Raw genomic sequence first — 22,226 nt, 5'->3', positions numbered from 1 at the left:
TGGTTATTATGTTGTTACATTACAGTAAAATAACTACTAATCAGTATTATAATTATATTCTCCATCTTGACAGAATGGTATATTCCCAGGTTCCGCAGGTCAGCTGCACAGGTGCAATGCATTATTGTTAATTGTGGCACGTTTACTATATTATGTCAAGTTTAGCTGCACTTGAACAACTGTTCCAGACTGCCATATCCAGCCCAAGAAACCATAGAATTTTTTTGGGGAAAAAAATAGAATGTACTTCTTAAAATAAATGTATCATGCCTGTTGCTAAGGTATGGCAAAATGACTGGTGTCTTGCACGCATGCGAACACCAGTCATGTTGCCATACCTTAACTTTTTCTGAACTGACACCACTGCTGAGACACACTGAACTAGTACTGTAGATGAAGATGGTACCATCTTATGAGCATTAGTGAAGACATCAATATATGAAGATAGGGTTGAAAAGGGTGAATTTCTCCTTTAAGTTCAAGGCTGGTTGTCGCTGTTCTAGGTCCTGACCTCACCTGGGCCTATTATTGTGACAGAAAATGTTCATGTTGATTATGATTATTATTCTAAGCATGCGTCATGTATCCTATTTGCTTACATTATATATCTGACCCGTGAGTTAAATCCAACATCACATCTACACCTTTGTTATCCCTCCATTTAATTGGTGTCTATTATTAACCAGAAATAACTGAGGTCAAAGCACGCCACAGTCAACTAGGATTCACCCACTCGCACTGGAAGAATGCACATTTCATGATAATTATATTTTGATAATACCTAGTCTCTCAAGATTGGATAAAACCATACACTTGATGAAACATACCATTTTAATTAACAGCAGTTTTACTTTTATAAGGAGTGGGTCCACACACTGCATGTTTAGCATTGTTTTCCGTCAATCTATATACATTCACCAACTGTGCCAAGTTGTTTACTAAAACATCTAGGCCATAGGCCTTTATCAATTTCCAATAAGGGGTCATAAATGCTTCTAATTTTAACAATGAATTTATCTTACACTTGACAGTATAGTGCCTGGAGTCTCCAGAATTCTCCACCTATTTTATTTTCTCTTGACATCCATCTTTCTGGACAGATTCTTTCTTCTTCACTCACACTATTGCAGAGACAGTGTTGTTAAGGCAAGAGGAAGCACTGTGCAAAATATAACCCTGGGAGAAAGGAGAGTGACTCAAACACGGGCATCATTAGAGACCACCACATATTCTCTTCCTTTTTCCCATCCAAAACCTAATGTTACTCATCCACCCCCAGGCACGATCTGTGCACAGCACAGTGCCACCAATCCAGTTGCATTGTGATTCACTGTGCGAGCGAAGGAGGCTTGCATAACATGTTCATTGTTTTGTTTAGTTTCTCTCTCTCCCCTGTCATTCTTGCAATCAAAGCATATACTGTTGTCATCATCTCTGAAGACATGGACACAGAAGTCTTAGTAAGGGGAGGACAACACGACCACACGAGCCAGCACAATACAGGCTTTATATGTCCACACAATCCGTGGAACCGTAGAAACGTAAGGCCTCCGTGATGATGAGAAACTTGACCCATTTTTCCTCCACACAAGAGGAAAAGGCTGAATATGGCCAACAGCTATGGTATGCATATCTCTGCACAGCATAGCGCTGCTGCTGATCAACTGCCAACCGATAGACTCAAATATGCCACGATTACCTAAAAACACGAAAGAAGACACTGCTATAGGCGTCCATGTCAACCTGTAATACAACGTTTATAGATCACATTTAAACACACAAAGCTGTCCGTCGGACTCGGGAGGACATGTCAAGTTAACGAATATCAAAGAAACAGGATGTCAGTGGATTTGCATCATTTGGAAGTCGTTGTAACGTCCGTATTCTATTCACCGCAGCAGGACATCATCGACATGGGATGATCGGATGGGATGGTGGCTGTCTGTGGATGTTTTTGTGTCCGATACACGCTCCTGATCACATGCATGATGCATCAGTAATGAATAAAGTTGCAATCGAAACATATCTTTTGCTGACTGTATACAAAAAAACCTACCTTCAGACAGCTCCAGATCCAACTCCGCCAATTGGTCTCTGACCTCCTTAGGAAGAACCGAGATATCAACGCCGCAGTCCGACATCACGGCGAGGGGTGAATAGCAGCCTACAGTGTCTCAATAGTGCAACACAGAAATGCCACGTTTTATTATGGCCAACAACAAATATCGGAATCAAGATGTGGATTGTCTTCCATCATCCTTGCGACTCCACGACACCGCCATAACTGTGGGAGATGGAACAACTCACCCAGAATATGTCACATGACCATGGCTGATGCTAATTGTTATGACTGGTGTACTAAAGCAGACTGCGCCCTCCGCTGTTTCTTAACGGAAAGGCAGACAGAGACAGAAACATTTCTGATTTCACTCAACAAAGTGAAACCCAAGCATATACATTTTTTCCCCCATTAACTTATTTATTGTTTTACCAGACAATGTATTCATTAGATGAGACTATACACAGTTGCACCTATCTTTGGGTGCCAATATTTGAAAAAAAACTCCCTCCATTAATATCTTAAGAGTCATTTTTTCCCAACTTAAATGATGTTGAAAACACAAAACTGACATTCTTTTCTTTCCTCTTAACAAGTTATGGGGACATATAATATATTCACATGAGAAAAGCCTTACTAGACAACAGAAAAAAACAAAACAACTTTAAAATGGTGACATGTTATATATATTAAAAAAAACAACTCGACACAATTCGACAAGGAAAAATAAACATACACTTGGAAGCAAAATAAAGGTGGCATAAAATGAATGCATTACTTTGCATTTTAGAATAAAACAAAAAAAGAAGCACCTTACATATTGTGAAGTAGACTTCATGACAAAAGTGCTTTTCAAATGCAAAAAAGCACCCAAGACTGATATTTATCATCTCCTATTAGATGTGCTCTAAATCGCCGATTTCAAATGAGACATATTTTCACATTTGTCTTAACTATCGACTGATATGAACTCCCAGTGAAATAGCTACATAAATGATAGCTAAATGAAGGAAATTGATATTCAATAAAAAAATATATATTGCACTACTTTTTCCCAACTGAAACACCTGGGTAATGGTAAAAAAAAAAAGGGAAAAAAAAGTCTATATTAAGTTTGTTGATTATCTTATAAAGGATATCTAAAGCTAACAATTTCAAGTTTGTTACATTAGGACTGGAGATGGCATCCTCACAAGGCAGAGGTCCATTTTCGCGTCGATAATCTGATATCATAAAGTGTAAGTAAAGCAGATCAATAAAACCAGCAATAGCCAGACGCAAGCAAACAGTGGTATTGTTCAGCCTCCATGAATCCATGCAGTCAATAGGGGGGGGGGGGGCGTTCATACATATTGTACAGATATACTGTATCCACATTCTCTCCACGTGGGTTATTATAATTCATGGCAAAAAAGGACAGGTGCATACACAGGGGGAGACAGGTAGGTACATCTGACATTTTATCTAAAAATAAAAATCACACCCGTGTGAACTGAGCGGTGGTTCCCCCCCCCCCCCCCCTTCCCCCCTGTGTGTGTGTGTGTGTGTGTGTGTGTGTGTGTGTGTGTGTGTGTCTGGTCTGGCCTGAACAACAGCGCCCCTCCCTTAACATGTGTGGTCAAAAAAGGTACTGACAGGCTACAGACAGACAGACAGACAGACAGACAGACACGGAGACATACCCACACACACGGCCACGTATAGGAGCGTTGTGACCACCGCTCAAAAATGTTTCAGACAAGTGGTTGACGTGCACTGGGATGACATAATAACCAACATAAGCTCTATTTTATACTCCGAACATTATTTCTAAAATAGCCGATCAACAAGCTCACAAAGTGTCAACGTGCTTATAGATCCGCCATTTTAGAAAACGAATTGTTTCGACATGCCTAAAATAGGGACACCAGGTTGAAAGTGGTTAACCAACACATGTATATAACTTAAAAGAAACCGGGATATGTGGACAGCACGGAAAAAGGGAGATAGACAAAGAGGGCAGATTGGAGACATTTCCAGGCTGCTCGTCTACTGCACAGTCACCGAATCTCACAGTAACCGGGGGTAGATTTAATATGATACTAAACCAATATCGTATGATACAAAGATCTTTCCCCCCCTACAGGCAAGTTGATACGAGATGGCTTTCTGCAAAAAGCGGTCAGCCTTGAAAACAATGCATTTGGCGCTGAAGACGAAATGAAAACCAATGGATGTTCTTAGGACAGGGGGTTTCAGATCCACACTCCTTCGGGTAAAAACCTACAAACCGTTTTCCACAACTGCCGTGTAAAGGAGCGAGGCCGAGCTCTAGTGAGAGAGCAATACAGAACGTGCATGCACACGGTGACGCAGCTTCTCTGGGGTGGGGGAGGGAAGGTCGAGAGGGTTAAAAACCCATTTAGAACGGGTACACATTATTGTGTATCATTATTTTGTGCTTTAACTATTGAAAAATAGCAGATATACAAGCTCGCAGCGCGGCACCGAGTGCCGCGCTGCGAGCTTGTAGATCTGCTATTTTTGAAAAATCGTGAAAATTAGAATTTTGACCGGATTCTATAAGTGTCTTTTGAATCCTTCTAAGGTTTCTTGAAAAACCTATGTTTCTATGTCAGCAATCTGGCCAGCCATCGTCAAAGAAAATGTCCTTTTCACTTAACTGGAGCTCAGTTAGTCTGTTCTTGAGAGACTACTATGTCAGTGGTTCTCAAACCTTTTCATGTGAAGGATCCCCAAAATGATATTTATTTGGCCATCTCAAAGTTTTTAGTTCCAGGGACCATCCAGAAGCAAAATTTGACTTACAAACGTTCGCTTTGAAAATACATATATTCAAAGATTTGCACACATTTTCACGACTTTTTCAAAAATAGCAGATCTACAAGGTCACAGCGCGGCTGTGAGCTTGTAGATCTGCTATTTTTCACTGGTTAAAGCATTCAATAATTCTAGGCCTAAATGCGTTGTTTAAAAGCCTAATTTATATAAAATCATGAATTATATAAATTAGGCCTAAAGAGGGTTGACGGCAGAACAACGTGTGTGTTCAGTGATTATTACTACAGCCAGCTGTCAGTCAGTCAGTCAGGGAGGGAGAGCATCTTCAGTCTGTAGCCAATGTCAGGGAATCCAAACACAACAATCCCGCATCCTCTTCCGAGTCTCCCGCTAAAGGTTCAACGTTCAACATCACAGGATGATAAAAAGGTACTGGGGGGTGGGTGTGGGGTGGGGATCTCTGGGGAGAGCAATATCAACATAATGGGTCCCTCATGTACATACATCATGTGTACCAGTCCAGCCTTCCTTCCATAAAAGTCCCCTCTTTTTTAAGTTCAACAGCGGCTGCACCCCGAGCAACCCGCTCATCATCTGGGCGACTGCTGCGTCGCCATGAGGACCCCCCCTCCTCCCGGCTGGACCGACCCCATCCCGGCCAGGACGGACATGGCCACGGCCTCCGCGGCGCGCACGCTCAGCCCGTTGATGGTGGTGATGGTGGGCCCCGGGCTGGAGGCAGGGGGGGCGACGGGTGACGGCGGGGGAGGCCCGCCGCCGCCGCGATGCTGGATGACCGCCGCCGGGGAGCCGCTGGGCTCGGAGGACAGAGGGTCCCCGGAGCGATCCTCTCCTCCTCCTCCTACGGCTATCAGACAAGAGAGAGAAACATTCACCCTTAAAGAAGAGGTGAGCGAGCACAGAGACATAAAATTAGATGGGATGGAGTTGGAGTCTGGTTCTTGACAAGGGATGGGACGATAATCGCCGTTATCGTTTATATCGTGATAAAAAACACGATAATCGTGGAGATTCTGTTTATCGTGAAATCGTCACACATTGGGATGAATTCACCTTTTATTTGCCGAGTTGCATATCTGGTAACACTTAACTCTCTATAATTGGTAAAACGGACCTGGAAATAATGTACTTGATAACATACTTTTTCTTTCACTCTCTGCCTAATCTCTTTAGCCGATCTACAAGCTTGCGACGCGTCTTGAGCTTGTAGATCTGCTATTTCTTGGCAAATGTTCCGTCCCAGGATAATGGATGTCGGGGATATTTAGATCAACGCAATAATATCGTAAATCGCAATTTCTTTGGTCACAATAATCTTGATATTACATTATCATATCATCCCATCCCTATTCTTGACAACAAAAAGAAAGGAGGAAGAAGAAATTAAAAAAAAGACAAGATGCAGAGAATAATGGCGAAGGTGAAGAAAAGACAATATAGAGCAAGTGATTTCCAGAGACGGCTTATTGGTCAATCCGGGGGGATCCTTGGTTTACCTAGGAAGGCAGCTTTCTTCTGCATGACAGTGACGGGACAGTCCTTATGGGCCAGGAGCAGCTGCTTTAATTGGGTCACCTCGTTTCTCAGCAGGGACACTTCATTCTGATGGGGAGACACGAAGCAAAACAAGAGTGGTTCAGATCAGTGGTCCTCAACCTTTTCAGGCTGTGACGCCCAAAATAATCATATTTTAACTGTGGACCCCCCACCCTGACAAGCATTAAGAGTTGAGGCATTACATTTTGTATAACTCGGTTATATTGTGAAAATAGCAGAACTACATGCTCACAACGCCTCGCAACGAGGCGTTGTGAGCATGTAGATCTGCTATTTTCACAATTTCTGCGTCTAATATATGCCAATTTGGCCAATGTTTAATTTGTCATTTTAGAAGTAAAAGTCCTTAAATTGTCACTTTAGAAATGTGCAGATACCCTCTATACACTTAAACTTTATGTTGGTTTGTTTACTGTTGAGTGAGAAAACAGTGTTGCACATTAAGCTAATCTTCTGGAGACCCCCCAAAATAATTTGGGGACGTTGAGAACCACTGGTTCAGATGACCCGTCAAGACGACCCGTTCACAAACCCCATGGGGCAACCATGATTGGACAAGGACAGTGGTAGAATTGATTGATTGATTGAAGACTTTATTAGAAGTTTGCATAGGAAAAGGTACAGTTTCATAACAGTACAGTTCACTGGTACAAGGTCAAGTAAAAGGAGATCCTAGTAAGCTTTTCGGCTTATTTACACAGGAAACCTTTATGTATCTCATATAACATTGAATGACAGACCGATAGAACACAGTACCTATGCAGTACCGGTAGAGGTAGATCTCATCAGAAAAAACGAAAAACACTGCAAAATAATATATAGATATTTACGATAGAAGGGTCAGGGGGAGGGTAAGGCTACGGATGTTAGGGATTTACACTCCTTAAAGGACTCTGGTAAAGTACCATGCATAGTAGTACATAAACAACGCGGGGATACATAACGAACGGAGACGGAGTGTACTTTGATCCGGTCTCTCCGTAGCTCCGGACGTAATTGTCTCTGTCCGTAACGTTACGGACAACACTCAACCTAACGGATTAAAACCGATAAAAACGTACGTACACATGAAGTACCCGTGGCGAACTTTTGTCAACCGTGGGGGCAGTAGAGGGAGAAATGTTTCGTCTTTTTTTCTGGTATCCATTTCGTAGTAGGAGGAAGTAAAAAATAAATAAATCACAAACGCTGAACAGTGAACAAGCCGTTCAGGACGCAGACCTGTTGCCACTTGTACAACTGCAGTGCAGTGCACACAGCAGCAGCGGAGGCAGAACGCAGAAGCAGCAAAGTGCCAGTGTCAGATCATGATACCATTTTAAATGATTATGATTGGTTTTAAAAGTTGTTCTACTTTATCCAAATAATAATATTAATAATAGGCTTAATAACAGCATTTTCCGACGGCGACGGCGTGCAGGGACATCAACTATGGAGTGAAAATAGAGTACGATGCCATTGAAAGAACGCACAGCACGGCTGTAGGCTATTTACTTAATGCATGTAATCGCCGATGCCTATCAACATGTTTGCTCATTGGGAAGATGCATTTGGGTGCCATCTATTGGATACAGTATGTAATTGAACCGTATATGACACAGAGAACGGACGGAACTATGCACGTCAACGCAATTACCGTAAGTTCCTCCTCAACCCCAAACGTACACAAAATCATCCATCCGTAACTATAAATGGCCCTTAAGGCGTTCCACATTTTGGTGGTATAGCAGGAGAACGAGTTTGACCCCTTGTTTGAGATGACTCTGGGTTGACTCTGGGTTGAAAAAGTACTAAATTGTCTTGCTTAGGTAAAAGTATCAATACTGAAATGTAGAAATATTCTGTTAGGGCACGGTCACTGATAAACTCTTTTTGTGCTCAAAAAAAGTACTGGCATTTTTTAAGGCAAGCTTCCAGAATTCTGTGCGTCACAGAAGGGGACGTTTGGTAGGCCAATCAGATGCGGGACTCCCTCTTTCCGAGAGGCACTTGCTTTGGCAATGGAAACGCTTGTCTCCTTATGCCAATAAAGCTCATTTTAATTGAATGTAAGTCCCGGAAAAGACACGCTGTGATTGATCAGTAGTCACTTTGAGTGGCAGAGAGGCTCTCACACATCTGCCAGTCCTTTTTTTACCAGTCACGCGAATCAACTGCAGCAGCGGTTTTTATATGGTGGATTCTCCCAATAATCAATGACCAACCACTTGTCACTTCCTGAGTCTTGGGGACGGTCCGCCTTCGACTCACCCGATTGGACAGTGGGGAAAAACAGCGCTTCAAGCATAAACGCACGGTCTGCGCGGCACGCTGAAAGCTGCGCAAGACCATAAATCCACGCCATTCCCATTAAAATGCATTGGCAGAATCCACTCTCATAGGTGGAATATTTTTTTCCGGTGTGACCGTACCCTTACAAGATAAAGTCCCCAATTGAAAATGTCCTAGAGCAGTGGTCCTCAAAGTGGGGTCCCTGGGTTCCTTTTGGAAGGTCTAAGGCCATGGCTACACAGAGCTGGATATTTCTGAAGCTAGACATTTTTTTGTGCAGTTGGGGATTGCAGCCACATGAAGCTGGATATTTCAGCCGCGAAGCTGGATATTTTTTTAAACCGGATAAATAAGTGAAGACATTGAAAAATATCTGATTCACTGGATCCGTGTAGACATACGGTACCCGGATATCTCTTAAGACTTTACTGTGTGTGTGCTTGTCCCCCAGTGGAGGTCTGGGGACTCAGATTATTTTAGACCTAGATATCTTTCTCGTGTGGACCTAGATATTTTTCTATGTGGATATCTGAAAAACCGGGATATATGAATAATCCAGCTCCGTTTAGCCATGGCCTAAATTGACCCATATAAGTATGTAACTCTCACAGTACACAAATGAAACCAAATGGACCCGTAAGGGTCATTTGTATACTGTCAGAGTTAAGGGGACCGTGACATCGTAAAGTTTGAGAACTAAAACTGTCCTAGAGTAAAAGTACAAAACTACTCACAGCGAGGGAGACATTCATGTTGGCCAGGTCGTCTGCCTTCTTCTCCAGAGAGCCGACCCAGACCTTGCGTTTCTGCCGACAGCGGGAGGCGGCCGCGCGGTTTCTCTCCAGGAATCGTTGCCTCCTCTCGTCTGGGTCTGTCTCCGCCCCGCGCCGCCGCCGCCCACCGGTTGGCTGAGCTGGCGACACCTGGGGAAAAAACGATGTCACATTAACCCATTATTTTATGCTTTAACTATTGAGGAGAAGTCCTTATGCACACCTAGAAGGACACCTACAAGCACAGGGGTCTTCAACAGGGGGTCCGGGACCCCTAGGGGGTCCCCAGAGTTACTACAGGGGGTCCTCCAAATCTTTGAGTGATAGAAACTTTTGTTTCTCCTTTTTTATATTAACCACTTGAACCCTAGCGTCCATATTCTGAGCCAAAAATAGCAGATCTACAACGCCTCGCGCTGCGAGGTGTTGTGAGCTTGTAGATCTGCTATTTTTGGCCAAGAGCTTTGGTATAGAGGGGGAAAAGAGCTGACCAAGTACAGAGTGAAAGGTCAAGTTTTTAAGTATTGACGATTCAAGTGGTTAAATATCTGAAAACACAAATTGACATGATTCCAAAATACACTGATGATTGTGCTGTCAAACAATGAAACTATATGGTATCTATGGATTGTGGGGGTCTCTGCTTCATCTCTCTCTCTCAACTAAGGGGTTAGGCCTGAAAACGTTGAAGACCCCTGCTTTAACTATTGAGGAGAAGTCCTTATGCACACCTACAAGAACAGGTGCGTCGGAACAGTGTAGTTGACGAATGGAGGAAAGGAGTCCGCACACTTACAAAATCTTTAAAAGGCAACGTTTCGGTCGTTCAGACCTTCATCAGGCATAAAAAATACGTGTTTATACCTGATGAAGCCCAGGTGTTAATTGTGTGCCTTGCTTGCAGCTGGGTTGTATGCACGCTTAGCCTGACACTCAGCCTGAATTGACATTTCGTTTCACTCCATTATTCAGAGGTCTGAGGTCGCTCCCACCCAGGGCGATTGCAGGGATGGGCGTTGCCAAAAAAGAGGCAGTCTTCAACGATTGGTTCACCGTCTGACCAACACATGACGTAGTGTTGTTATGTGTGGCTGGCTAGTGGCTAGCCTGTTGCTTGCTAGTGCTACTCGCTAACCAAAGAAACAGGCAGAATAGGAGCACTACGAACTAGTAATCAAACACAACACAACATGCCTGCTAATGGTGTTTCATAGCGAGATCGATACGATCGCATTTTACCGCAATTCACCGCATTTTACCGCGACGCGATGCGCGGTACGGCGGCGGTGCTTGTTTACTTGGAAACGCACATGAGTTCTGGGAAACCCCCACCCACGCTGATCACAAGACGCAGATTCACAACGCTGATTTTCCGTACGGATTTTCGAACGAGGAAGGAAGGCCTCTTCAATGAGAGCGATGCTAGACCCCTGAATCGCCAAAATAAAATTTTAAAAGGGGTGTGGCTAGCGATTCAGGGTCTGGAACTAGGCTAATGCACGCTACCTGTGGCTGGGCAGGTGAGGGTGTGTCAGACTGCTGAGTGGGTTGATGGCTCTGCTCCCGTTTCTGTGGGACGGTAGGTATTGTCCCCGTCCCATTCTGTGGGCCCTGATGAGTTAGTGCTGCCTTGAGCCTCTGCAACGGCAAAGGGACACGGCATTCATGATGGGCAGTCTATAATGGTTATGTCAGGGGTCTTCAACGTTTTCAGGCCAGGGACCCCTTAGTTGAGAGAGAGATGAAGCAGGGACCCCCTCTACATGTTGTATAAATGCGTCTATGTTGGATTCATGTTAATGTGTATTTTCAGACATTTAACCTGCTTAAATCGTCGATATTTTGTAAACTTGACCTTTCACTATGTACTTGGTCTGCTCTTTTTTACCTCTACACCAAACCGATTTGCAGAAAACAGCCGATCTACAAGCAATCTACGAGCTTGCGAGGGTTCAAGTCGTTCATTTAAAAGAATGATCCTATCACACAAAGAGTTGGCGGCCCCCCTGTAGTAACTCTGAGGACGCCCTAGGGGTCCCAGACCCCCTGTTGAAGACCCCTGGGTTAAAGTGCAAGTCATGGCAGTCAAGGCAAGGGGAGCCTTTTTTGAGAGGATGCCTGCGAGAACGTGTTTCTCTCACCAACTTGGCCTCCGAGTGCGTGCTGTATCCGGACGGGGAGGAGGAGCCACTGCTGGCTCCACCAATCGGCGGGCCCGGAATACCAGGGATGTTGGGGACGGCGTTTAGAGGCCTCGCAAGCTACACATGACATCAGATGCACAGAGAAGGAGGTGGGGGGGAGAAAAGACACAAAATGATATTAAAATTATTGAATGCTTTAACTATTGAAAAATAGCAGATATACAAGCTCACAGCGCGGCACCGAGTGCCGCGCTGCGAGCTTGTAGATCTGCTATTTTTGAAAAATCATGAAAATGTGTGCAAATCTTTGAATATATGTATTTTTAAAGCAAACGTTTGTAACTCAAATTTTGCCTCTGGGTGGTTCCTGGAACTAAATATTTTGAGATGTGGGTCCGTGGCCAAATACATATACTTTTGGGGGTCCTTCACATGAAAAGGTTTGCGACCCACTGACATAGTAGTCTCTCAAGAACAGACTAACTGAGCTCCATTTAAGTGAAAAAGGACCTTTTCTTTGACGATGGCAGGCCAGATCGCTGACATAGAAACGTAGGTTTTTCAAAAAAACCTTAGAAGGATTCAAAAGACACTTATAGAATCGGGTCAAAATTCAAAATCTCACGATTTTTCAAAAATAGCAGATCTACAAGCTCGCAGCGCGGCACTCGGTGCCGCGCTGTGAGCTTGTATATCTGCTATTTTTTTATAGTTAAAGCATAAAATAATAACACTCAATAACGTGTACGCGTTCTGAATGGGTTAAGACAGGGTTTTAAATCAATTGCCATTATCATCACACACTAATAAAAGTGTCCCAAAACGCGATACTTACGGATATGACTGAGGTCATCTGTATGGGGCTGGGAAGCAGAGGGACCGTCTGCCCATTAGGGAGGTGCATTACCAGTGGGTAAGTGCCTGTCGGAGAGCTGTTAACAAGATGAAGGCTTTGTAAGTGGTCGTCCCTCAATGCACTACTCTATGGATTAGGGCATTCACGAACAGTGATTTTTAGTATTCGAATTATTCGACCTCAAAGTATACGAATAGTGGAATATTCGACAGGACTGGCCAAACTGTCAAATAAGCAAGAGGTGAACATTATGAAAAAAAAACATTATGAAAATAGCAGATCTACATGCTCACAACGCCGAGGCGTTGTGAGCATGTAGATCTGCCATTTTCACAATATTTATCTGCGGAACCGAGTCACATTAATTGTAATACCTACAATTCCAAGTGCTTGTCAGGGTGGGGGTCCCCAGTTCAAATATGTTTATTTTGGGGGTCACGGCCTAAAAAGGTTTGAGAACCCCTGGTAAAGAGCATTTACAAATTCATTCACCAGGGGCAACTCATTCTTATGACTTCCTATCTAGCCACGCTTTATAAACTATAGAGAGAGAGAAAAAAAAAGAAGAAAAAAAGCGAATATTCGACTTCGGTGAACAACGTCGAATAGTGACTTTGATATTCTAATATTTGGTGAATGTCCTACTATGGATGAAATAAAGATTGAAGCGAGAAAAGCAGAGCAGATTTACCCTAGTTGCCTGTTGGAGGGCGGCGTTTGCGTGATGACAGACGTCGGAGAGGGTAGCGTCGGGTGCAGGGGGTCAAAGCCAAGATGAAGGGGAAGAGAACCCGGACGCACAATCGTTGGAGTAGGGGCCGAACTCGCCGTGGGTTTCGGGGGAGTCTCCTGTTGACAAATCAATGAACATAGCCTTTATGTTTTTGGCGTTTCCCCTGCAACCAGTGGTCTTTGAGAGGGTTCCAGGTGGTCCCCAGCTAAATGATCAGAGAGTTGTTAACCAAATATGGACCGTTATAGATCTTTAAAGGTGATACACCATGAAATTTCACTTTTCCTATTTTAAAACCTTTTTTTGGGGTCCCACTAGCACCTTCTATACTCACAAAGTCCCATTTCTGACCGTTGTGTCTTTCTCTGGTTTTGGGAAGGCGGAGGTTAAAAGCATCCCACAGGGGGGGGGGGGGGGGGGGGGGGGGGGGCGCAGTTCAGGCCAAAGGTGGTACTGCAGCTGAAATTTTTCTGAGAGCCATTCAAAAATGAGAGAGGCTCTCAATTCAGGAGTGGTAATTTAGCCACAAACCTTTTGAAAAACGTTTTTGGGACTTTTTAAATGCATGGTGTATCACCTTTAACTCTTGAGAGAGTGAAATGAAAACAGGTCCATTTGGTTTAATGTTATGAACTCAAGCGTTACATTATTGTTAAGCATTACTTAATTTACAAGTCTACACAATCGAGAATGTAGAAGAATTGTTATTTCAACATCAATACAGCATGGAACAAAATATTTGAAATTTTCTTTTATTTAAATCTCATCAAATGGTGGTCTGTGGCTCAAATGCCTAATAAATAATGGACCTAATTGATGTGAAAAAGGTTGAAAACTACTGGTCTATACCCAGAAATCATTCTGCAAATGATGCCATGGTGTAATTAACTGATGGTATTCAGTACCTTGCCTCTCACCCTGGGTTGTTCATCATCGTCGTCTGACATGCTGGAGGCAGAGTCTGGACTTTGAGGAGGGGAGGAATCCACCTCCAAGGGACCCTCGTCCTCATCCTTAACTTCACATGGTGTCTGCAAAGGTGGAGCCTTGGCGGCAGGAGGAAGGGAGACTAGTAAGCCAGCAATGTGGAAAAACTGCCTCTAAAATCAACTTGTACTTAATTATATTAATGCTATCAAACACAGATGAATTTCATACAAATATTTACGGTACATTTGGAATCAAATTACCACCAAATTAACGAGAATCTCAATCCACACAAAAGAGATTTTCAGGCAGACCCGCAGAAAAAAAACACAGCACCTTGAACTCTCAATGGTGCCAAGAACTATGCTTTCCTGGGATGATTTCCAAAGTTGTGCAGTGGCATTAAAGAATGTGTCGTTGTTATCTTTCTGAATAAACCAACGCAGCAGATAAGAGTTCAGCCACTGTTCTGAAATATTCATTGTGTTACTGGCTGTTCCAGAAGAGTAAATTCACATTTTCACCGGCAGAGGAACAGATTGTCCAAATATTATGTTTGAATATTCATTATAAACTAGCCCTTACCCGTTCAAAGATATGAGCTCTGAAATGATGTGCAGTGTGTGGGTTATGGGGTGTGCACTGTGCACACAGTATATGAGGGATGGAAAGTAACTTTAACTGGCGCTTACATGATAATATGTAGGAGCGTCAATGTAAGAAATACCCGTTTCGTTTAATGGCTACCGATCTGCATGATTTTTGGACAACATCTGTAACAGGGCCAGTCACCCCCCCCCCCCTCCCCCGCCCCCCCCGCCTGCGCGCACACACACACACACACACACACACACACACACACACACACACACACACATGCTAGATGCAGAATAGATAGTAGATACACCATAAAAATGCTAATATACAGCATATGATTTGTGAAAGTGACAAACGGGCTTCACAGTTATGTTAGATGTGTTCATATGCTAATGGTGATGCGATTTCAGATCAATTGCTCCAGCCACTGAGGAGAAACGCTGTTTCAGACAGACAGATTTTTGGAAAATTATATGTTTGATGGTTTAAATAAAAGACACGGCAATTCGAAGTGCCGTGCTGAGTGATAAACATGGAACAATCTATTCTTGAAACCGGACTAAGAATTCAGTAGCGAAGTGTGATGTCACTTCCGTGAAATGGCGTGAAATGTCGCCCTCTACGGGGTTCATGCTGGTATTGTCTTGCATTCAAATCGCCATAGGGGATTCTGCGAACGCCGCATACAAGGTCTGTGTTAAAAATATAAACACACCATGCTCTCGGATTGACCCAAATGGATATGAAGCATCGACTAAGGTGGAAATGTACAGATTTACCCAAAGAGTAACACAATAAACGCTAGAAACGAGTTACAACAGTCTATATCAGATATGAATGAATATCATAAACTATGCAGAACCCCCCGCTGACAGAAACGCGCACATGGTGTGTTTATATTTTTAACACAGACCTTATATGCGGCGTTCGCAGAATCCCCTATGGCAATCTGAATACAAAACAATACCAGCATGAACCCCCCAGAGGGCGACATTACGCACAAATGACGACATGGCTTCGTTTCTCTATAGCCTATCCTTCTGTAATATTGTTGTTAAAATAAAATTAAGGCACAATTCCGAGAAACCTGACCACAAGGTTTTACCCAGCGGGATAATTCCAAACAGGCTTTTAGATCACTCCCGAGTGCAAATCACTCTCACTTTGTCTTTGGTCGAATGAGTCTGGTTGTTGTCTGCCATCATTAAGGATCACCCATTTTAGCTTGACCTACAATATAATTTTGAATCAATTCAAGTGACTTTGAGTGACTCCTGTGCTGTCACTGTGTGCAAAGCATTGCAGTGTAGCGTTCTAGCCAGTCTGAGTCTGGGGGTTGTCTCCGGAACGCAGACTGCAAGGGATGGCTCAGAGGGGAGTGACTAGTGTAAGTGTAGTCAAATAGATGGTTCTGTGATCTCACACGGCCAATTGTTGTGCAAGTCAACAGGGGCCCAAAATTGTGAAAATGTGGGCAAATGGCTATAGGCAGATTGCCGACATAGAAACATAGGTTTTTCAAAAAACTTTAGAAGGATTCAAAAGACACTCATAGAATCGGGTCAAAATTCTAATTTTCATGATTTTTCAAAAATAGCAGATCTACAAGCTCGCAGTGTGGCACTCGGTGCCGCACTGTGAGCTTGTATATCTGCTATTTTTCAATAGTTAAAGCACAAAATAATGATACACAATTGTGTACCCGTTCTAAATGGATTTTAATGTGCCTCAAATGTGATACAGGCATTTCCAAACAGACCTGTGCTGTTCTCTGGCTGTAACCAAGCCAGATCGCGGTAGGGAGAGATCGAAAGAGGAAGCGCAAATATTAATTGACTTTTGTCCAGAACCAGAACACTGTCTCATCATGGTTCTACGTCGGAAGCCATTCGTGGAGGCTCTGTGCACTTATCATCTTCAGCCATGTCGAATCCTAATCAGACCTGCAAATCATTTTCCAGCAGCAAGCAAACAAGAAGAGCCAATTGACAAGAGCTAAGAGCTGCACTGTAAGTGAGAGGCGGGGCTGCTCCTTGTGGGCAACGGTGCGTGTGTGTGTGTCACTGTCGGAGAGAGACTTTTCCAAGATGAGCCATAGGAGGATGTGCCAATTGGTGGCACACTACAAAAACAGATAAGACTTCCGGCTGTAACACTTCAAAATAAAATAAAATGACGTGTTAAAACATTTAAAAAATATAGTTTTCTAAATAATATATAAAGTTGATTATTTTTATCTTAATTTTAGTTGGAATCTTATCAAAGAAACAAAACGGAATAACACCTTAGTGTGGCATCAAACAAACAGAAGTCCAGCTTTATTCCTACCAAGTGTTTGGTCCTGTGGTGGTCATCCTCCTGCTGTGCCTTGCGGAATTCCTGCTCAAAGGAGTTGGCCAGCTCACTGAAGAGCCCCACCTCTTCACAGTTCTTCAGGAAGCGTGTCGGCGTAGGGGTCTGGTCTGACAGAAGGACACAGAACTTTAGCCAAGAGGGTTTACAATACAGACAACACAATATCTTCTCCAACAAATCATCCACGTAGGGGGAGTGTAGCGTTATAACGACGTTCGATAGTTCGACGTCGCAATAGTCCTACGCTGGTGAAATGCTAACCTGCCGACGCTGGTGAATGCTAACCCGGTGAATGTTAACCTGGTGAATGCGACTATGTCCAAACCTACCCTCAAAACCTAAGCCTAACCCTTAGTCAGAGTAACGGGACATCGAAATATCGAGATTTCACCCCATGTAAGTTATAGTAAACTCTGTATAAAAGGTTGGGCTGTAAGAGGCTTTTCATGACAATCAACAGCTAGATGCAGATATGCTGGAGTAAATTCAGAATTTCAGGTGGTTGTACTTGCACATCAAGCTGCCTCACGCAACCGAAACATAGGCTCCTGTCCTATGGGCCACATGGCTCTGCAAGGCTTACGTAACGTGAAAATTCAGAATCAACTTTATTGTCACATCACTGGTTTACAGGTGTAAAGATTTAGGTGAATTTTGGTTTTACAGAAAGGGGGAAGAAGAAAAATGCAGTGGGCAGGGAGAATATTATCAAACATTCAATAAGCACGTCAAAGAGAGTATAAAAAGATCAAGATATCTACATATCTACATAGCATGACAAGACCAGCAGATACACCACAGTATGTACAGGGCCTGACATTAACTGTTTGAGGCACTTGTCCTTTGGACAAGTAAATTTCCCATTCACTTGTCCGGGCACAAAAGTCACTTGTCCGGATAAAAATGAAATCATTTCACAGAAATGTCTTTCTTATAGGAGTCAGTACATTTTTAATGAGCTTGTTTGGAATGATTTATTACTTTTTCCGGACAACAGGACAAGCCTTAATGTCAAGCCCTGATGTACATGAGGTTATAAAGCATGAGCTGCAAAAGTGGTAACACATACAGCAGCAGGTGTACGCATCAGAATCAGAATGCAAACTGTAATGTTATTAACCTTGTATGATCACTGAGTCCGTTCTGGCAGGACCAAATTTTAGAGTCATTTCATGCTTGTGCTTGTGGACGGACAGGTGGTCTTCATTGGTGAATCTCTGTAAAACATAACATTTAACAGTTTGATAATGATTTCTTTTAAATAAATAAATCTGTGAATTGTTATAATATAATGTGTCCTAAGCCAAAGGCATCTTTTAGCTTGTATAATTCAACAAAAAGGTAAATGACTCTCACTCTTTGTACAAGACCATCGTGCTGCTCTTTTAGGATGTACATTTATTGTTTTCAAATATTCAGATAATTTCTTGCTTTTCCTACTGTCAAAATGAATGAGAAGACGATATACCAAAAAATATAGAGAGAATTTTGCAGTACTATGATACCTGCTTGACATTATTTTAAGCACTGTCAACAACACTGATACATTGTGCTTATTCATACAACTGTGTTTCTCAATAAAATAAAAATAAATAACTGTACCTGCCCACACCCAGGGGCAGAGCATACAAAGGGTCGATCATCCCCCATGTCACACAAATATCCTGCAACAGAAAGGAACAAGAAGACTGATATGAAGTGAGTGAAAAGCTTTCCAAAACAAAAGCTTTATACCCTGTATTTATATATATATATATATATATATATATATATATATATATATATATATATATATATATATATATATATATATATATATATAAAATGTCACAATGCGACATAGCTCTGTTTACACAATGCTGTACCCCCTCCCAATGTATATATGTTCCCAATTTCAGCTGTTTCTATTTTATTTGTGACACCTGCCTTGGCAATGTAAACGTATGTTTTCTCATGCTAATAAAGCTCCTTTGATTTGAATTGAGTTGAGTGATTGATTGATTGATTGAATACTTTATTAGAGGTTTGCATATGAAAAAGTACAGGACAATACAGTTCACTGATACAAGGTCAAGGATATAGACCACAAGAAATATGTTAGGCTTGTTGGCATTGGGGTCCCTTTGTACTCAATTCATACAAGATGACTGTCAACTTTCACAGGAATCACATCAGATGATCAGCAATAAAATACAAAATCTATCACTGTCTCTGCATTAACCGGATGTCATCTACTATGGCAGCTTGACTTGGAATTGGTCTAACTGGGCATTCCTTGCTGTCCCAACGTTGCTACCTGCTGACCCTTATTTTGTATCATTATTACTATATTATCCTGTTGCTACCCTTAATAGCTGTATCATTTTTCCTTTGCCCTGTGTTTCTTGATGTCGTGCTGCCTTTGGCAAGTGAATTTCCCCCGTGGGATCAATAAAGGTCTATCTAGCAAGCAAGCTGCTGGCTACAGTCTGTTGTCAGCTGGCGATGCTACTATTACAAAACACAATAGATGTGGGCCTGAAAGGAGCAATATTACGCATTATTACGCGTTATTACAGTCACCTTTTGAGTGTGCTGATCGTTATTTAAGACCATAGAAAAGCATTCATACATTATGGTAAAGGTAAAGGAAAAATAATGATTGTTGTAACAGGGGCCGATACAAGACAGTCGTCAGTGCGTGACATTACCATCTCTAGCTGGGATCATTCTATCGATCAGGCCAGGATATAGGGGAGTAATAAGGGGACAACAACATGCAATAAGCAACCAACTAAAACATATATAATCAACAGTAGCGTAACGCCCAGCTAACAAGCCCCATCTCTGTGGGTTTCAGTGTAGATTAAGTTACTGTACCAACAGTGACTGATCACACTGGGATGGGCCTCCTCAAGCTAGCGTTAGCTATTTAACGCTTGCTAACGTTGCTAAGACAAGCAACCCTCAGATTCTTAAAAAAAACCATTTCTGATATTGCCTGGGAGGATCCTGGCATTTAAACATATAAAACAAATGAAAAAACGGAAAGCGATCAGACAGACAAGCGATCATCTCCGCTGGCGGTGACAAACAACAACATGATCATCATCATCAACAACAACACCATAGCTAACATGTCAGAACAGAAGAAGCCTGCGAGTTAAACCCCCAAACAGATCCTCCCCAATGCACAAGTTGGGTTAGCAAAGGCTAATAAGACAGAAATCCTCTGCTAACACACCACTTATAAAGGTGAATCAGAGCAAAAACACCACTGTTTGTTCCACCCACGGTTCACACGGTGTGTGACAGGGGACAGGACATCACGGTCTGTGACTGACAGAAAAACGTGCGTTTCTTTTGGATCCTGAAGCACATTGGAAGTTGAGATGTTTACAAACTCACCCTATGATGGCTTCTTCTTCAGAGCAGCAGCAGCTACTTCTCTGCGGACCCCCTTCCCTCTCCCTGTCTCTGCTGCTCTCTCTCTCTCCCACTCTCTGATCCCGACCCACGGACCAGACACAGCGCTGCTTGCTTGTCTTCAGGGCCGATGATAACCAGCCCAATATTACAGCCGAATAGCCAGGCAGTCACTGACTAGGCTGCCAGGCAGTGGGGGAAAAAACACGACTCAAATGTTTTACTTGAGTAAAAAAAAATATCAATGCTGTCATTTAGAAATACTCTGTTGTAAATGTCCCGGAATTCAAAATGTAGGTCTATACTTTTGTAAAAGTACGAAGGTATTGCAAAATGCAATTGAAGCACCACAAGTAGAAAGCATTCATTTTGCAGAATGTCCCGTTTCAAGTGTATAAAATGTATTGAAATATATATATATTTTTAAATAGCAGCATTGTGAGCTTGTAGATCGGCTATTTTATATGGCTGAAGTGGCTAATGTATTTTGTTTTGTAATGATAATGATAATCAAAATCTACAGTAGGCCTAAATGTGTTCAATTGTAGTGGAGTCAAAGTAAAGGCTACAATATTATGTTTGGATCCGAGATGTAGTAGTGGAGCAGAAGTCAAAGTATTGGAATTACTGGAAATACTCAAGTAAAGTACAAATACTCAAACTTGTACTTATAATAAGCACAGTACTTGAGTAAATGTACTTAGTTACTTTACACCACTGCGCGAATAGCAGCGCCAATATCGCGAGAACTTGGGAAAATGTGTCCTTTTTGACGCGCGACACCGTCGTACGGTGGAGCATAAGTTAAAGCGTGAGCGTGTGCATGTACGTAACGAGATTGTAATAACGCCAGACCAACGTCTGTCACTTCATTTATGACTGCCTTGTGTTGTGTGATAATAACTAACATTATTTGTTGGTTTGATTAACCATTTACTTTGAGACACGAACATTGCTTAAAAATGGTTAAACTATTCATTTAGATTGAAATGAAAGAAAAACATTTTTTATGAAAAATAAATGACTTTGTAAAGAATGTTTATGATGGAACCATTTTATTTTGTATGGATCTTCACAAAATAAAATGCTGTAAAGCTTTATAATTACATTTTGTGTTATGATAGGCTGCAACAGCTACCCCTAGCTCTGGTCCATCGCTTCACCTCCCGACCAGAGCTAAGCTACCCCATGAATCATATACATACAAGGAGTCTTGAATTTTTATTGATTCACATACTTATATTAAGATGTGTAGGTCAATATGTGAAATTAAATATAGAATATATAAATAACACATGGGAAAATTACACTGACTGCAAATGTGTGAATACTGTTTTATGCTACCAGTCAAGTGCCATAAAATCACCCTGGACAGTGATGATTGAATACTTGTACATTTACTTGCTGCAATTACATAATGTTCTGATAAATACTGTATATGCAGCTTGTCTACATGCCAGATGGCATCTGATATGTGACACAAATCCTTTCTATACAAGTACACTAAGGCTCTTTAGCAATGGTTGTACATATAGAGCCACCACACAAACTAAACTTGATTTGTTTCTGGCTGCACATCGGGATCTTTTAACAATTGGGCGAGATAGACTCATGTGCATTTGTATGCACGTATATGTATACATAGACCAGGGGTCTTCAACGTTTTCAGGCCAAGGTCCATAGAGATGAAGCAGGGACCCCCAACAACCTTTTCGTAGATTAGTTTCATCGTTTGACAGCACAAGCA

At 42.3% G+C, this 22,226-nt stretch overlaps 2 protein-coding genes across 7 annotated transcripts in view; both read right to left on the bottom strand.

Moving 5' to 3' along the window:
• The window catches only part of dip2bb (disco-interacting protein 2 homolog Bb), an 84,104-nt gene extending 81,836 nt beyond the window's left edge, over positions 1–2,268 (bottom strand). For both annotated transcript variants that reach the window (XM_080728741.1, XM_080728742.1), the window contains exon 1: positions 2,057–2,268. In XM_080728741.1, the coding sequence (XP_080584867.1) occupies positions 2,057–2,141 (85 nt within the window). In that variant the 5' untranslated portion in view covers positions 2,142–2,268. The remainder of the gene's footprint in view (positions 1–2,056) is intronic.
• A 286-nt stretch (positions 2,269–2,554) lies between these two features.
• atf7b (activating transcription factor 7b) lies at positions 2,555–20,596 on the bottom strand. 5 transcript variants are annotated; one of them, XM_080728745.1, is made up of 12 exons: positions 20,462–20,596; positions 18,677–18,738; positions 18,195–18,291; positions 17,048–17,181; positions 14,101–14,241; positions 13,154–13,311; positions 12,442–12,538; positions 11,604–11,723; positions 10,969–11,100; positions 9,424–9,612; positions 6,358–6,463; positions 2,555–5,708 (listed from the first exon to the last, which is right to left on the bottom strand). In XM_080728745.1, the coding sequence occupies exons 2-12, from the start codon at positions 18,722–18,724 to the stop codon at positions 5,431–5,433; spliced, it is 1,500 nt and encodes a 499-aa protein (XP_080584871.1). In that variant the 5' UTR covers positions 18,725–18,738; positions 20,462–20,596; the 3' UTR covers positions 2,555–5,430. The 5 variants fall into 5 exon arrangements, with proteins under 5 accessions (XP_080584871.1, XP_080584872.1, XP_080584873.1 ...); XM_080728746.1 differs by having other exon boundaries at positions 14,113–14,241; XM_080728749.1 differs by having other exon boundaries at positions 5,567–5,737.
• Positions 20,597–22,226: the final 1,630 nt, after the last annotated feature.

Source organism: Nannobrachium achirus (genome assembly GCF_963921795.1).
Source record: "Nannobrachium achirus genome assembly, chromosome: 6".
Classification (NCBI taxonomy): Eukaryota; Metazoa; Chordata; class Actinopteri; order Myctophiformes; family Myctophidae; genus Nannobrachium; species Nannobrachium achirus.
Note: the sequence above shows the minus strand (reverse complement) of the source record. Positions and strands in the feature narration are given on the sequence as shown.

Excerpts from the sequence above, each read along its gene's own strand:
- atf7b (XM_080728745.1), bottom strand. The coding sequence starts at position 18,724 with ATGGGGGATGATCGACCCTTTGTATGCTCTGCCCCTGGGTGTGGGCAG. Across the intron at positions 12,539-13,153 it reads CCCTCCAACAGGCAACTAGG|CTCTCCGACAGGCACTTACC; the intron begins GTAAATCTGCTC and ends TCTTGTTAACAG. Across the intron at positions 11,724-12,441 it reads AGATGACCTCAGTCATATCC|CTTGCGAGGCCTCTAAACGC; the intron begins GTAAGTATCGCG and ends TGTCATGTGTAG.